Raw genomic sequence first — 15,928 nt, 5'->3', positions numbered from 1 at the left:
CTCTGAAAATGTAGGATGCAAAGTTTCTCTTGGGAAACAACCACCTTGCTAGTTAGTGTTTGGTTTCCAATAGCTTGTTCCGAAGCAAAGTAACAGAATGCTGTTGCTGATTACCCTAGCTTGTTTGTTGATGACTGAATATAGGATGACTTCTGACTTCAAAGACTGATAGCTGCTGGAAGCATTTTAATCCCTGGGTGCATGATGGGAACACTTAGTGTTCAGAGTGTTCATTACCCCTGTGCTCAGGCTACTGGACTGTCTCCTTGTATATGCTGAACCTGTTTGAGCTCCAGCTTGTCTCTTTCTGCACTGGATACAATTCTACCTTTGAGATTTTTTTTTTTTTTCCCACGCAACCCTTGTGGCATGCCCAAGCATAAACCGAACTGCTGTATGGGCAGGAAGGGCCATACCATTCCTAAGACGATCTGTCACAGTGTCTTGTATGGTTGCCCTTTTGTGGTACAGTAGAATGGCCAACAATGAGAGGTGTGCCAATTCCACAGTCCTTCCTACATAGGCCTACGTGTTGCATGCCAAAATAGAATCAGGATTTGTGAGCAGCCCGAGACCCTGCATCTCTTCAAGCAATGTGTGCGTATCACTGATGCACATCAATGGTCAGTGATGAGCTACAGAGGGTGAGTAAGCTTTTAAGAACGGGTGGTACTAGGGATCTAAAGACAGCTTCAGCTGCTTATGCTGCAGATTGCTGCAGACATTGCCTTGGTGCTCTGCTCAGTGTAGTAATTCTTCACTGACTATTACTGAAGCCTACTATTAAAATAGCTGTTCAGCCTTTGAGAGCAAGAATTTCCAGTTTGTGTGTATAGGCAGAGGTAGTCAAGGTAGGGAACAATCCTGAATGTAATGCAAGCCAACTGCTTAATAAGATGACTGAAATTTACTTTTATTAAACTGGAATTATTTAACCTAAAATGCTGCACAGGATTTCAAGCATCCAAAAGCTTGGTATTATTGAGTTGGTGTGGTGAACCTGAAGATTTACTTTGTTTTGTTTGTAATAGAGGGCAATGCATGCAAGTAGTTTTCATACAGCAGCGTAGAAGCAATAGGAACTTATTTGAGTAGCAATTGTCACCACCCATACCTTGGAGAAATGCAAGGATCTTTCAGATGATGACTATGTAATTGCTTCCACACACCCCAGAGGGAAGTTTCTTTCTGCAGTCCTGTGTACTATAAGCTTTCCCACCCTTTCCCCCAGGTGCATGAGCTCATAAGTCTTGCAAATGAGACAGAGGGAGATGTCCCCATAATATAAAGCTGAGGAGTCGCTAAGTGGGAAATTCAATTCCTGCTCTACAGTCTAGGTGGAAAACTCTTTGCTCATTGGGCTGGTACTTCAACCTCACTCTCCACCATCTCCAAAGGGGGTTACACTGGCTCCCCAAGATGGAGGGAGAGGACTGAGCAGAAAGTCTACCCTCTGCTGCATTTTTTCCCATTATCTGTCCTCTGTGTCCCCTGTTCCCCTTCCCTTGCTTTCTACCTTTCTGACCTGGCCTTTCTGAGTTTGCCAGACATGTTTCCTGCAGAGCAGGGGTGGTTTCTCTGCCTTTCAGAAAATGTTCTGTTCTTTGTGCTGGTGAATAAACAGAAGAACAGAGCTTATCTCATGATGTGTTTTTGGTTTGGTTTTGGTTTTTGGTTTTGTGTTTGGGTTTGTTTTTTGGGGTTTTTTTTTTTTGTTAGGAGGAAAACAAAGGAAGGAAATACTAAATTTGAATTACAAGCTTATATAAATTATGTTTCAGAAAGTACACCGATACAAGTTAATGCATTAAAGAAAAAAGAGGTTGTAAGGAAAATGTCAAGAAGCGTTAATTGGCAGGTGCTTCTACTAAGGTTGTCTGCTGTTTCTCACTGTAAAGGTTGGTTTCCAGTTATTTACAACTCTGCCAAATTTTCTTTTCATTCGTGAGGTCTCACCTGAGTTTTTGGTTTAAAGTTCAGCCAAAATAGCTGAGTTGTTCCCAAGAAGCCAGGGAACAAATGCACTGTGCTTTTCAAACATTGAAACAGCCTTTTGTTTGAGAAGCTCAAGTGTCTCCATCCTTCGGTCAAGGACTTGGACTTGACACTTAGAAGAACGATGACCTTCCTATCAAGGAAATATCTTGAGACAAATCTGCCAGGTGAAAAATCCCAGGTCACAGATGCTCAGTAGCAGCTCGATTCTGTTGTCAAAAATGTCCCACTTCATCCTGGGGCTGAGCAGGGGCTTCTCCATGGTTGCGGAATGAGCTGCCCTAGAGCCAGGTCCACTGCCAGGGCTGAGAGCAGGAAGACTGTCTCGTGGGATGCAGGTGCCGCCTGTTGGCAGGCAGGTAGTGCAGGCAAGCTGCCTGACTCAACAGGCAGGACCATAGCCAAGGGAAGTGTCCACCCGAGGGAAGATACTTTATGTCCTGCCCAGCCTTTCAGTAAGGGAGACTCAGGTTGGAGGATGAAGGGACTATCACAGTGATATTCAGGAAGGGGTGAGGTGTGAACCGGTTTGGTCATTTGTCCTGACAGTATAAAATAAAAAAAAATAAAACTCCAAGACTTTTTGAGCTGTTTTTAGGATAAGACAGCAAGGAATGAGAATAGTTGAAGGGATGAATGGGAGAGACAAACATGGGTGGTGGTGACAAGTTTATTGGAGAGGGATAGAGAGGCGTGAGAAGACCTAGGCTAAGCTGATGAGTACAATGCAACTGGAGTAAGGCAGTGGGTAAAGCTTGATGAGCAGGACGGGCTGTGTCCATCAGAGAGCATGCTGCTGCTGAGACACAGAGCAGAAGCCAAAATGCTTTCCTCTCAAGCAAATGAGGAGGAAGGGGAGCAAAACCAGTATTTGGATAGAACATAATAAATATGGCTGAGGGAAGAAGGGACAGCTGGCACTTACAGTTAAATCAGGAGCCAAATGAAAATTGAATACCTGCTTGTTACCACAGCACCATTCATCCTATGCCCTGAGAGGAGGGGTCTTGCAAACTGTCTTGTAACTGCATACTCAGGTGTGTGTGGCAGCAAAGAAACGTCAGTAGAGCAAAGGTGCACTGGCACACAGACCTGTTCCCAATATTTACTTTTCTTGAATACGTGACTTTGTTTTCTTCATAATGTTCTCAACTTTGTTGTACACAATGTCTTGGTTTGGTTTGTTGCTTCCTGTCTACGACTTGCTGGAGCTGGATCCCAGACTCAATAGCCAGCCCTTCACAACAAGGCACTATTCACTGTTGTCAAGATAACAAATGTTTTTCTTGCTCTGATTGGTTCAAACAGAGCATTTAATTTTTTTAAGCAATCTATATTAATGGAGTGTTAACGGTTTGAAGTCAGGTGCTCAAGACTTTGCCACTGGGTCTCTTCTAGCCGGCAGTGAGGAATCCTGGTTTTTATATCTGAGCCTGGAAGGGAGACATATTCTGAATCATGCAACCTCCCGACATATTTGATCCTTCAGTTTGATCCGGTGGAAAAAGAAGGCTGGCTAAAGACATCTTTTGGGCTATCTTAGAGATGTGCTTTCCTTTGTCAACTCTTCCACTTAAGTAAGCCTTGTTTCTTTTTTTTTTTTTTGTAGGAGAATGATATTAAGCTCTGCTGATTGCCAGGTGTTGAGGCAGATGATTAACTGTGTGGATCTTCTTCAGGATCCCAGCTGAGCCTGTCTTTCCATGTGCTCCTGGAGAGAAATCTGATTGATGCTTTGTCAGAGGCTTTAATTTTATTCTTGTTAAGCAGAAATGTCAATGGTTTCTTGAAATCTAATACAGATGTTGTATTTAGGCACTCTGTGGGATCTGAGATTATGCTTCCACTGAGGAAGTATGCAGAAATTTCAGGACTCCCCGGGACAACTTCTGAGCAGGGGAACTAGCTCTTAAAGAGTCTTGAAACTCTTCAAAGCCCACATGAACTGCTGTGGGAACAGCTGTAGCACCTTTTTCACTTCATTCATCCACCTTGGGCTGTGTGACCCAAGGGGTTTGTTTTGCTACTTGATTATTGTGGAACATGGTTACTATTAGCATTTTATTTTGCTCAGTGACTAAAGGATAAGAGGGTGGGAACTTTAAATGGGGAACAGAAAAATGCTAAAATCAATCTGGATCTCTCTCCTCCTCTTGCCCTTCAAATAAAAAAGAGAAGGAAGAGGGGAAGCTTTAGTAAATCATGGAAATTTACTGTAGTGGGAAGCATATTGCTAATATAAAGCCCTGTTTGTCTGTAAGGGTTATTCAGGCTTACAAGGCAAGTACTCAGATGTTGTTTATCAGTGTTATCCCAACCCAGAGGGAAGATTTAAATAACGTGCTCTGAATGTGGGCAGTGAGGTGTCCTTTCTAATATTTTCTTGTGTTAAAATGATTGCTTAGCTACTTTTGACAGAAAGCAAGTGTTCCTTTGCATTTTTTATGATTATTCATGTTTCGCCTGAAATACTTAGTCTGTAAATTGGAGAGATATTACAGTTTGTAAAAGAGAAGGGAAAGACTGTCAGTCATGTTTAAATTTGTAATTTTGAAGAATAGCTTAAGATGACACACCTGAGTACCTGTGTTCTTCATCCTCCTCGACATCCTGATTATTATGCTACCAACATAATCTTATAAAGCAAAGCTGATGTTTTTGTATGATTCAGCAATCTCGAATAAGGGATCCTAACGTTGTGTTGATTTTTATATTGTCTTTTAAAGTATGATGATAACAAATCGATGCACAATATTTCTAACTGTCACACAGTACAGCTAGCAGGCCTTGCAGTAAATTATTACCTGGACTGAAAATACAGCACATATGTTAAAAATGACCAAATATATGAGCAAATAACAAATCCGAGCCCGTCTGCCTTGTATTTGCCTGTCGTTTCCATTTTGATTGCGATTGGCTGGCAAGGGCTGCTGCTGGCATTGCACAATTGGCTTAGATGGGGAATTACAAAACAGGAGCAGATCCCTTGCCTGGGACGCGGTAGCACATGCAGCTGAGCGCAGGCAAAAAAGAAAGGTCACCCGTATGCAAGGATTTGAGTGGGATCTCTCTCACAGATGTTTCCTTTCCAGAGAAGTGCATCCGATCTCATTTTTCTCATCTGTGACTCGGAGTGTTTAAATGCCATAGGGATTTTTTTGTTTCGGTGAATGTAAAAATGCACCTGGGAACAAATTTGCAACCTGGAGGCCTATGAGAATTTCAGATACACAGAGCAATATCATGGAATGATCAGAACGACCTGTGTGTTAAGGAGTTTTAAATATCATTGAGGAGGAAGGCGATTCAAACAGAAGGTTAAAAGCAGATGCAAAAGGAAAACAACTTTGTTCGGATTCTGGAATTATATTGAAAACGGCATGAAGGAAGGATTATATCAGCACCAAAACAATGGAGAATCAAAGGGGTTTATTTTCCTCTGAAATAATCCCTGTACAAGAGATGTAAAAACTACCTTTCTTGAAAAAGAACAATTAATGATTCAAATATGGTCTGAAGCTCTGTGGAGCATATTTGGGGCTGCTGCATCTGTGTAGTATAGTATATCTTCATCTAAACCTCTCAAGATTCTGCACAAAAAGGTCAAGCTACTTTTTTAAAACTAACTTTTAACTGCTTTTTTTTTAGTGAGAGAACCAGAGGAGCTTAATGTGTATTTTTAACTAAACTTTCTCTTTTTCTTCTTTTCTCCTCCAAACTTAGTTTACGAGATGCTGGAATTGGATTTATTCTTGTCATAGATCGCAGACAAGACAAATGGACCTCTGTGAAAGCTTCCATACTGCGGATAGCAGTGAGTACTGTTTTAAATTAACTCCTTAGATTTTTTTTTTCCATGTTGAACCTTTCTCTTATGAGTAGAAAAGCAGCAATAACTTTATTTCTTCAACAAATTGTAGCTGATATACCACACAAAAGGTATCTAGTAGTGCTTTTGTATGCCAGCTGACTGGAACCGAGCACCATGTGCCTACGATGTGCTTTTAATGCAGTTTGCAGCTCAGGCCATCAGTCTGAGAAGGCACTTGGAGAGCGTGTGCGTGTGCATGCAAACCTGTGCGGCATGCAGCTTTCCCAGGTGGGAACTAATATTTGTATGGGCAGCCTGTGCATCTCAGAGCTTTGGGTCCATCTTTCACTATTCAAGTGAGCTTCCTTTTTCAGAAGAGTTGAGGATGAGGGTCCTGAATTAGTTTACCACTTGTGAAAGGAATTCCGGTGTAAAAGCTGATCTTGTGGTATTGAAATTAAAACCAAGGTTGCTTGTAAGCAAGAAAATCTTACATACCTACTATGATCAATCAACAGCATATGTGGTTACTTTTAGTCTCCTTTTAGTTAATATTTTTTTAAATATGAATGCTAAGCTTATTAGAGGCTTGCTTTTTTTTTTAAACATAAGTAGGAAAAGACAGATTCCTGTTTGTCATGTGCTTTCCATACTGTTTGTTTACTTTTTGTTGGTTTTTTTTTTGTTATCCTTGCTTGAATTGTTAGTGTTGATAATCTTTCCAGTAAGTGCTGAAAAACAGAGCTGTGAGCACTTTTAATTTTTCATGGCTGAAAATTTTTAAGCTCTGTAAAATAAAAGTCACATCAAAACAGTAAATGTCATTTTTGTGTAGCCCCATTTCAACCAAAGAACTGTTTGTTTATTGTAATTTAAAAGGTATTTATGTAAAGGTAATGCATCACTCCCACTATATGACTTTTTGTGAAGGAATATATAATGATATAATATTCTCACAATGCAACTTTTTCCACAGTAAGTATGTCTAGGAATGTTAAAATATTAAAAATATACAGAAATATTAGCAAATTTGCTTTTGCAGCTCATTTTGAAATTTTGAGATGCAGCATTGAACTGATTCCAGTAGTGGAAAATGACAGCAGGACAATTTGGGGTCATGAAAGAGTTTTTGAATCTGTTTCAAAATTCAATGCTGTAGTTTCTGTTCAAAGACAGATAAGTATTCCACATATGACAGTCCTTTTATTTACATAATTGAGGTGGTAGGGGGTTTGGGGGCAACTGCAGACATGTTGCTTATAGCCATAATATTAACGTTTATGGTAACGTTCCTCCAGTGTGCGTTATTTTGCCTAGAAGCACAATATACAGAACCTGAGTATCTATTCCCAGTGATAAGGGATCCATGATTCTAATCTATTTGAAGTCTGTCTGAAGTCTAATCTGTTAGAGGCATGATCTTTTTTTAATACCGTTTTATTGAACTGGCTCAGCATTGGCTTTATATTGTGTCTGTGGATGTATGTGGCAGTACTTCTATTGAGCTTCTGCAATAGTCATGTCATCCCTGAACACTTTAAAATTTTACCTTCCCATTCCAAAAAAAATATAGTGACAAATCCTTGTTTACAGTCTCCACCATTTTTTTACTATAATATTTGCCCTAAGTGAACTCTGAAGAGGTTTCTGCTGTCCATTACTTAACAAAAACAAAGCCAAGTATATGTGATACATATCCTATGCCATAGTCATGAGTGTTTCTCTGGGTCCTGCTCACAGACAAAGATTTTTAAATGGCTCAAGGGTAACTAGAGGCTTAACTTCCACTTCTTTGGTTTTCCTAACAGTCACAGTTGTGTTGTGATGGTGATCAAGCATCGGAGTGTCATTTGGGCTGTCCAGATTGAACCTCATATCTGAAAGCCTGGTATCTCTAGCAGTTTTGTTTGCTTAAACTGATTGCTGGGTGTGAGGATATGAGTCTCTCATTGTTCGAGAAGAGTTTTGGCTGTTGGCTCATTTATACTAGGTCCTGCAGCATCTTCCCAGCCATCTTTCCTGATTTTTCTCTAATCACCCCAAGAGGATTGACCCTATTTGTGAAATCAGAGGTGCCAGCAGAGGGTGCTGTGGCTGGAGCACTGCCCAACAGGAATATTCTGGCTGAAGCATCTGCCCGTCAATAATATCCCGACAACTGTAGGAAATATATTTGTAAGCACTGAGCAGCTGCTAACCAAAAACTCATGCTAACATGTATTTTTTTAATAATTATTATTTTATGTTATTTTCAAGACTCTTCACATAGAAATGTTTGGTTTGTACTAGTAGGTTTTAGAAGTATGTTTTGAAACAAAACTAATGAAGAAAGAATTTTTGTTTCAGGCTGAAATTAATGTGGAAAATCTTTCTATATTATGAAAAATTTCTAGGCTTCATTTTTCCTTCTTTCCTGTTAGGGATCATTTCCTTTCCTGGGACAGAAAATGAGCAGTGACAAACTGAATCTTTATTTCATGCTGATACTTTAGGGTTGCTATAGAGAGTCAAGGCAGCAGTGGCTGCACTGTTCACCCAAAATGACTGCTGCTGAAGCACATGCAGCGGCAGCAGAACTGAAACCAAAGCCAGAGGAATGGGGCTGAAAAATGGCCCCTCTTTTCCTGGGATGTGACAGAGACATTGTGGGAAGCACAGGCCCAGGCATGTAGGTTTTGCTGCTGTTATACTCAACAAAGCCACAATGAACAAGCGACCCAAGAGATTGTCCTTTGCTGTTACAAGTCTCTGGACTCGGTGGTTCAGGAGACACTGCAAACGTGATTTTTTTTTAAAATTTATTTTTATTTTTCCCCTTGATTTAGCTACCCGAAAAGTGAAGTTATTAGTCTAGTGCAGTCAGGAATGGCACGTGTTTGGAGGGTGACTCACCCTGTCTGAGACAGGTGGAATGGATAACCTAGGGATATTGTTGACTATATAGAAAGCTTAGTTTTTAGATGACTGTAAGTTGGACAGAATTCATCCCTACTGTTGAGTCTTTAGGAGGAATCTGGCCTACTGGGATAGCTAGGCTTAGAAGTGGAGCTCTGGTAGAGGTGCCAAAAGCCAAACTTTATGTTGTTAAGTGTGAAGTCTTGGCACTAAATCATTATATTCCTAGAGAGGCAGTAGAAAACTGAAAGGTATGACAAGAAAAATATGCAAGTTAGCTGTTGCAAATTGTTCACTCTTATTACACTGTTGTTTGAAGATACAAACATTCTTAAGGGTTTTTTTGCCCTGTCAGCTGCTGAGATTCTTCTAAATATGTATTATAATCTCCTGGTTTCAGTTAAACACATTGGTGGAAAGCATGGTGTACAGAGACAAAGACCTTGCTGAACTTTTTAACTCCTGTGGCTGAGCGAGTGAGTAGGCTCATGAAAATAAGGCCTGATTCCTGAACGAGGGTGCAAGGAGGAGCAGTCACATAGCTTGGTAAAACAGCTCCGTGTTGTCCCAACTGAAGTCAGGTGAATGACAAACACCAGACAGATTGATCCCCTTTTCCTTCCCCTTTTGCAGTCAAAAATTACTCTTTTCCTCCTCCTTTTTCTTTTTCTTTTTTCGTGTTTCTCCTAGTGTTATCATACCCCAAGAATATTCAATCCACAGTTGTAGGAGCAAGGCACGTTACTAATCAATGTGTTCTGGGGTTTCACGCTGCTCTGTTCATAGTTCCATTTTTTCTTAAAAAATGAAGCCTACATCATTACATTGTCTCTGCTGCCCTGTCATTATTGTCTTCCTCCATCTTGAGGGAAAGGTTGAACTGTGAACTCAGCCTTTTAGGCAGACAAAAAAATTGCACTCGGCATCATGAAAAGTTTCACTCATAGCCAGCCATTAGCCTCAAGTTGAAAGTCCAGAGAAAATAAACTCCGTAAACTTGGTGCCTAGGGAATAACATACGTGTGGGCAACTGCTCTTGAGGAAGCAGTTGGTATGGAGGTCACTCAGGTGGTAGTGAGAAAGTTTTATCCAGTTACAAAACTTTGCAGCCCTTTTTAAATGTGACAAGAGTTGGGTTTTATCCAACCTCCTGGGGAAGTTTGTGTCCTGATTTGCCACCTTTGACTAAGGATATGTTGTATGCAGGTTTCATGCCTTCTGTTTTGGACTGCATTGTCCAGAGCACTGTTTTCTTTAGCTCTTCATAAATCAAAATGCAGTCTTCACTGTAACAGAGCCTTAGCCCATTAATTGCTTTGAAGATTAAGGCCAAGACCTTTAGCTAGCAAGGACAAGACCAAAAGCCAATGGAGAGACTGGAGTGCTAATACCAGCCTAAACCTTGCAGGAGCCAGGCAGTCCCAGTTTTGTGCCATCTGGACTCTTATCATTGGTTTTACATCCAAGGTGAGAAACAGTGAACTACAGTAATCCAACCTTCAGTTCTCTGATCTTGTTTGTAGAGAGATGTTGAATTTCTTACTGAGTTGTTGATGTAGAAAAGATGTGTTTAGTACCCAATGCTCCATGAAAGGCACTATTTTATGTTATGGATAGGTATTTCCCACTAGCCCAGTTTCTAGTTAGCTCTTTGTGTCATATCCTGAAAATTGTAATGACACTTAACAATTTGTATGTGTTAAGTTTGAAAAAAAAAAAAAAATGCTCTTTTTTCAGCCCCTAGTCATGTTTCTCATTTTTGCTTGGATTCAAAACAAGACCAAGAACTTGACAGTACGATGAAGCTAGAACAGTATTTGTATTAATTTTGTAGCTATTGTTACGAATGATTGCAGTAAATTACAAACTATGAGGTTATTTTGAGATGCTGTACGGTTTTGTCTTACTGCTTTGGATGTTTTGAGAATATTGCGTGTGCAGGCACTTTGCAAGTTATCCTTGTATAGTCAGCCATTTTTCCTTTTTATTACATGGTTTTTTAATATGTAAAAAGAGAGAAGTGATTCACTTAAACTCTGAAAACGGGATCATAACATCACAAGCCTTGAACCCAGATCTAATGCAAAACAGCTCAATGTTTTTAAAACTAGATTTCAAACTACTCCTTCTATGAATTGATTTAATGCAAGATTCTTTCTTGACAAGAAGCCTGTGTAAGAGACTTCATTCTAGCCATGAATAAACAGAGGGTTTTTTTTGGGGGGGGAAGTACTTATTAGCGCCTTTATATATAGAGGTATTTTGGAAAGAAGTACCCTGTGGCTTACGGCATACTACTAAGTGCAGAAGGGAAAACACCACCATGGAGTTTGGTAATGTGGGTATATTGAAGCTCTTCATAAAATGAAAAATAGCGTTGCTCCAAATATTTTAAGACAGAACTACTAAAACTGAGTCAAGTGTTAGCTCTTTGATGGCTTGCATGGTTCAGATATTTCTGAAAGCTGGCTGTTTACTTGGGAAGCAGAAGAAAAGGGATTGTAGACTCACTGTTTATCAGAGCAGCTTTCCTTTGCTGTGTAGGAGTATAAAAGACTTCTAAGCACCGGGGCAGCTGACTGAATTGCTCTGTGGGATTGAACAGCAGACTGCAACTTTATTTTAAGTGCATCTCTGTCTAAAAGATATCCATATCTATCTACATAATTCCTTTGTGTACTAAATAAGCCCTAGGAGGAAATCCGAGATATGAGAAGTCAAAAGTGTCAGTTTTCTTTTCCAAAAACTCAGTTTCTGGTATTCACTGCTGAAAGCTGTAGTGACTGGCTCCTGGTTGTAGACCCCAGCCACCGCTTCACTCCTGTGCTGCCTCTTCTGGGGCGCAGCAGCCTGGCAGCACTGCATCCTCTCTCAATGAATATTGTGACTATTCTAAAGTATGCGACTTAATCAGATTTATTCCTCCTTTGAAAATGCCGTCTGCCCGATAGCCTACAGCATGTATGTGCTGCTTACAATTGCTGTCATGTGAGATCATGTGGGATTGCTGCTCTGCCTGACTTGTGCCGATAAAAGTATTTATTGACTGATTTCCTAGAGTATTTATGGCAGCTCCTGTGTTGTCCAGCCAGTGAAAGTTCTTCCCATATTCCAGGCTTGGGGTACTCATAGGGCAGCAAAGATCTCAGTATATTGGAAAGCTTTGATTCAAAGGCTGTGCTGTATATAAATTCCTAGTTTGGTCAGATTTATTTCAAAGCTGGTAACTACACACGCATCTACATCTTTTTCTGTATCTTTGGCATCCGCACTGGCCTGACTGGATGGGGAAGTGAAGGAGATAAGCAGATAGAAAACTAATACCACAAGTGTCATAAAGTATCAAACAAGTGCCAGTGCTGATGCACGTGAGACAAAGGAATATATGGGTCAGGCTAGAATAGAATGGGGGCTACCCTAACTTTCATAGAGGATATCAAAAATATGCCAACGGGGTTTTTTTTCCCCACTGGTCTCTTTTGCATAGACGTTTAATGAGTTGAAGTGCAATATTTGAGCCAAGAGGTTGGGAAAGCAGTTAATATTAACTAATCTAGTAAAAAAAGACTCTTCTGGAAAAAACAGTTTTCAAGCACACAAACCCTTCTTCAAGTCACAGGGATGTTGAGTGACTTCAGTAAAACAGTCCTTGAAGGCACTTTATGACACTTTTAAGCATACATGAATAATTAGTTTTGTGCTTAACACTTGGCACAGCATTGCTGAGAAGTCATTGTTTGTGCTGCCTGCTTAGCATACAGTGGTTTCAAACAAATATGCTGCTGAACTGGAATGGAGATTTTTTGTTGTTGTTGTTGGTTCTTGTTCAGGGTGAAGTTGACTGGTTGATAAAGTTCAAACGCATCTAGGAGTGTCTCTTGCATCATATCATTGTCTCCACAAGTCGCTAGGGCTTTAGAAAAAAAAATTAGGAAAATAGTAATATTGGGGCAGTGAAGATATAAGCTCAGATAAACTGGAATAGCTGGCAATGGTCCAGCATTGTTTACTGTGGCAATCCTCCCCTTTGTTGTTGTTTCACAAAGGTCAGTTTGCAGATTTGACTCCTAGCCACGACAAGCAGAGAAGGCATCATTTTTTGAGACTGGGGTTTTTCTTTTGGGGGGAGAGGAAACAAAAAAACCCAAACACCCGCCCCCCAAAAAACCCTGAGAATTATAAGAGACAGGCTAGTGGAGACAAGAACAGCATTGTGAACAGAATAATCTAGAACTTGAGCTTTTGCCGAGAGGTTGAGAAAACTTCTGGCAAGTCTTGAATGGAAATTAGTCTAGATGATACAAGACTAGTGGTTTCAACAGCATCATTGTGGGTAGCCCCACTGAGATGGAGAAAAATGGTAATGTGTATTTGTCCTGGTTTTGGCTGAGATGGAGTTAATTTTGTCTCTAGTAGCTGGTATAGTGTTGTGGATTTAGTGTGAGAATAATGTTGATAATACACTGATGTTTTTAGCTGTAGCTAGGTAGTTGTGGTGCTTACACCAAGTCAAGGACTTTTCAGCTTCCCACGCCCTGCCAGGTGCACAAGGAGCTGGGAGAGCACAGCCAGGACAGCTGAGCCAGACTGGCCAAAGGGATATTCCATATCATATAGCATCATGCTCCCTATATAACTGGGAAAGCTGCCGGGAGGCGGGATCACTGCTCAGAAACAGACTGGGCATGGGGTTGGGATTTTTTTCCTTCCACATGCAGTGAGCAATTGCATTTGTGCATGACTTGTTTTATTATTGTTGTTGTTGTTGAGTAGTAGTAGTTGTTGTTGTTATTATTATTATTCCCTTCCTTTGTCATCCTATTAAACTGTCTTTATCTCAATCCATGAGGGTTTTTTTAATTCTCCTCCCCATCCCCTTGGTGGGGGGAGGGGTGAGCAAGCATCTGTGTGGTGCTTAGCTACTGGCTGGGGCAAAACCACAACAGTATTCTCTATCTGTTTTCTTTGAATTGGACATTAATGACAGACCCTACTTAATTTGGTCGTGAACTTAAACTCTGTATCTCATAAGAGCTAATACACAGTTTAGAAAAATATACTATTGCATTGCATTTGGCTACTACTGTTTGCATTAGTAATAGTCTAAATATCATAGAATCATTGAATGACAGCCTGGGCTCATAAAATATCTTGAGTTGGAAGGGACCCATAAGGATCATCGAGTCCAACTCCCGCTCCTCACAGGACTACCTAAAACTAAACCATATGACCAAGAGCATCATCCAGATGCTCCTTGAACTCTGACAGGCTTGGTGCCATGACTGCTGCCCTGGGGAGCCTGTTCCAGTGACCGAGCACCCTCTCAGTGAAGAACCCTTTCCTAAATGTCTGAACTTCTCCTCATGCAGCTTCATTACATTTCCTTGTGTGCTATCGTTGGTCATCAGAGAGAGGAGATTAGCACTCCTCTTCCACTGCCCACCTTGAGGAAGGTATAGACTGTGATGACGTCAGCCTTCTTGTCTCCAGGCTGAACAAACCAAGTGACCTCAGCCACTCCTTGAAAGTCTGGCCCTTGAGGCCTTTCACCATCTTGGTCACCCTCCTCTGGACACACTCTAGTAGTTTGACGTCCTCCTTATATTGAGGCACCCAAAACTGTACACGGTGCTCCAGATGGGGCTGCTCCGGTGCAGTGTAGAGTGGGGCAATCACTTCCCTGGGAGAATTGGGAGGGACCTCAAAAGATCATCTGGCCCAACTTTTCGTGGGGCAAGGGAGCCTCGATGAGATTATCTAGCACCCTGTCCAAGCACATCTTGAAAACCTCCAGCAATAGGACCCTACCTCGACCCGGGGGAGGTTGTTCCAGTGAATGATTGTTCTCACTGTAAAATAATTTCTATCTTATATTGAGATGAAACCTCTCCTGGTGCAAATTGTACCCATTGCCCCTTGTCTTCTCCATGTAGCTCCTTGTGAAGAGAGAGCCTCTGTTCCCTTTGTCGCCACCCCTTAAGTGGTGGCGGGAATACTGTGATGAGATCCCCCGAGTCTTCTCCCTGGAGAAGAAACCAAACTCCTTCAGACCTTCCTCACAGGGCAGGTTCTCCAGTCCCTTCAACATCTTCGTGGCCCTCCTCAGGACCCTCTGCAGTCTGCCTGCATCTTTATTCAGTTGTGGGGACAGAACAGGACACAGTACTCCAGGTGCAGCCGGGCACATGCTGAGTAGAGCAGGATGATCACGTCTCTACCTCTGCTAGTCATGGCCCTGTGGATACAGCCTGGGGGCTGATTTGCCTTGGTTTTTGCAGTGGAACACTGCTAACTTGTGTTTAGCTTGTTGTCCACCAGGATCCCAGATCCCTTTCAGGATATTTTCTCTAAAACTGCAGTAAAAATCTCGACTACAGTCACAAAGTGTAAAAGTGAGAATTTGAGAATTTAAAGCTAGAATTAAGAAATTTATTACTCGTACATGTAACTTAAAATTTACTTTTACTGTTCAGTGTCTTTCACACTGCTTCATTTCGTGCCATCGTGTGTTTCTAATGTATCTACTCAACTTGAAGCCAACACGATAACCTTTTCCCAGTATTCTAGGTAAGGTCAAATGGGTAACAAACAAGCCCTGCCAAAGACAGTATGTCTGGATATCATCTGCTGGGGTGGATATCTCACATGAACACCTATTATTTTGTCAAAATGTATTATCTAAAAGATACTGCTTTTTGGAACTTTTTCTTCTGAAATGTTGATATTGCCATTGAATAAATTTCACATTTTGTAAGTTGAAGGTGAAAATTAACAGCTCAGAGTGTGCAAACTGCTGTTATAGGCAAAAAATAACTTGACACATGTCTAAATGGATAGACTACATAGCTATCATTCTAAAAAGATTATTTAGGAGATTTAATTTAAAAAAAATTCTTTCATCTATTCTTGCAATATTTCTTCGTATGAGTTAAAGAATTAAATAAATTTGTAGTTGCATAATTCAGAAAAAAAAATAGTTAAAATAATCTTTTCTTAATTTTTGCTTCTGAATACAGTCAGCAATTTTCTATAAAAAGCTTTTCCTCTGTTTGATAACTGTGGGTTATTAAGTCCACAGGGTGTACTACTTTGAATACACATAGAAAGATTGTTTACAGTGCAAGGATGGGGAGCTGACGTGGGCACTCAGAATTACCTGGATTCTGTTCCCAGCCCTTGGACAGATTCCTTTGGGACTGAACCACCATGTTTTCTAGCAAATTTGGA

At 40.8% G+C, this 15,928-nt stretch overlaps 1 protein-coding gene across 19 annotated transcripts in view; it reads left to right on the top strand.

The window, feature by feature from the left end:
• MCF2L (MCF.2 cell line derived transforming sequence like) overlaps positions 1 to 15,928 on the top strand; it is a 164,624-nt gene that overhangs the window by 117,054 nt on the left and 31,642 nt on the right. For 15 of the 19 annotated variants that reach the window (XR_008577755.1, XR_008577754.1, XR_008577757.1 and 12 more), the window contains one exon: positions 5,719 to 5,809. Coding sequence is in view for 13 of the 19 variants with exons in the window: in XM_054830639.1 (XP_054686614.1) it covers positions 5,719 to 5,809 (91 nt within the window). In the remaining 6 variants the exon portion in view is untranslated. Of the gene's footprint in view, positions 1 to 3,344; positions 3,573 to 5,001; positions 5,598 to 5,718; positions 5,810 to 15,928 lie in introns of those variants that run through there. The other 4 variants (XM_054830730.1, XM_054830721.1, XM_054830747.1 and 1 more) reach the window with 3 other exon arrangements.

Source organism: Grus americana, chromosome 1, assembly GCF_028858705.1.
Source record: "Grus americana isolate bGruAme1 chromosome 1, bGruAme1.mat, whole genome shotgun sequence".
NCBI lineage: Eukaryota > Metazoa > Chordata > Aves > Gruiformes > Gruidae > Grus > Grus americana.
Note: the sequence above shows the minus strand (reverse complement) of the source record. Positions and strands in the feature narration are given on the sequence as shown.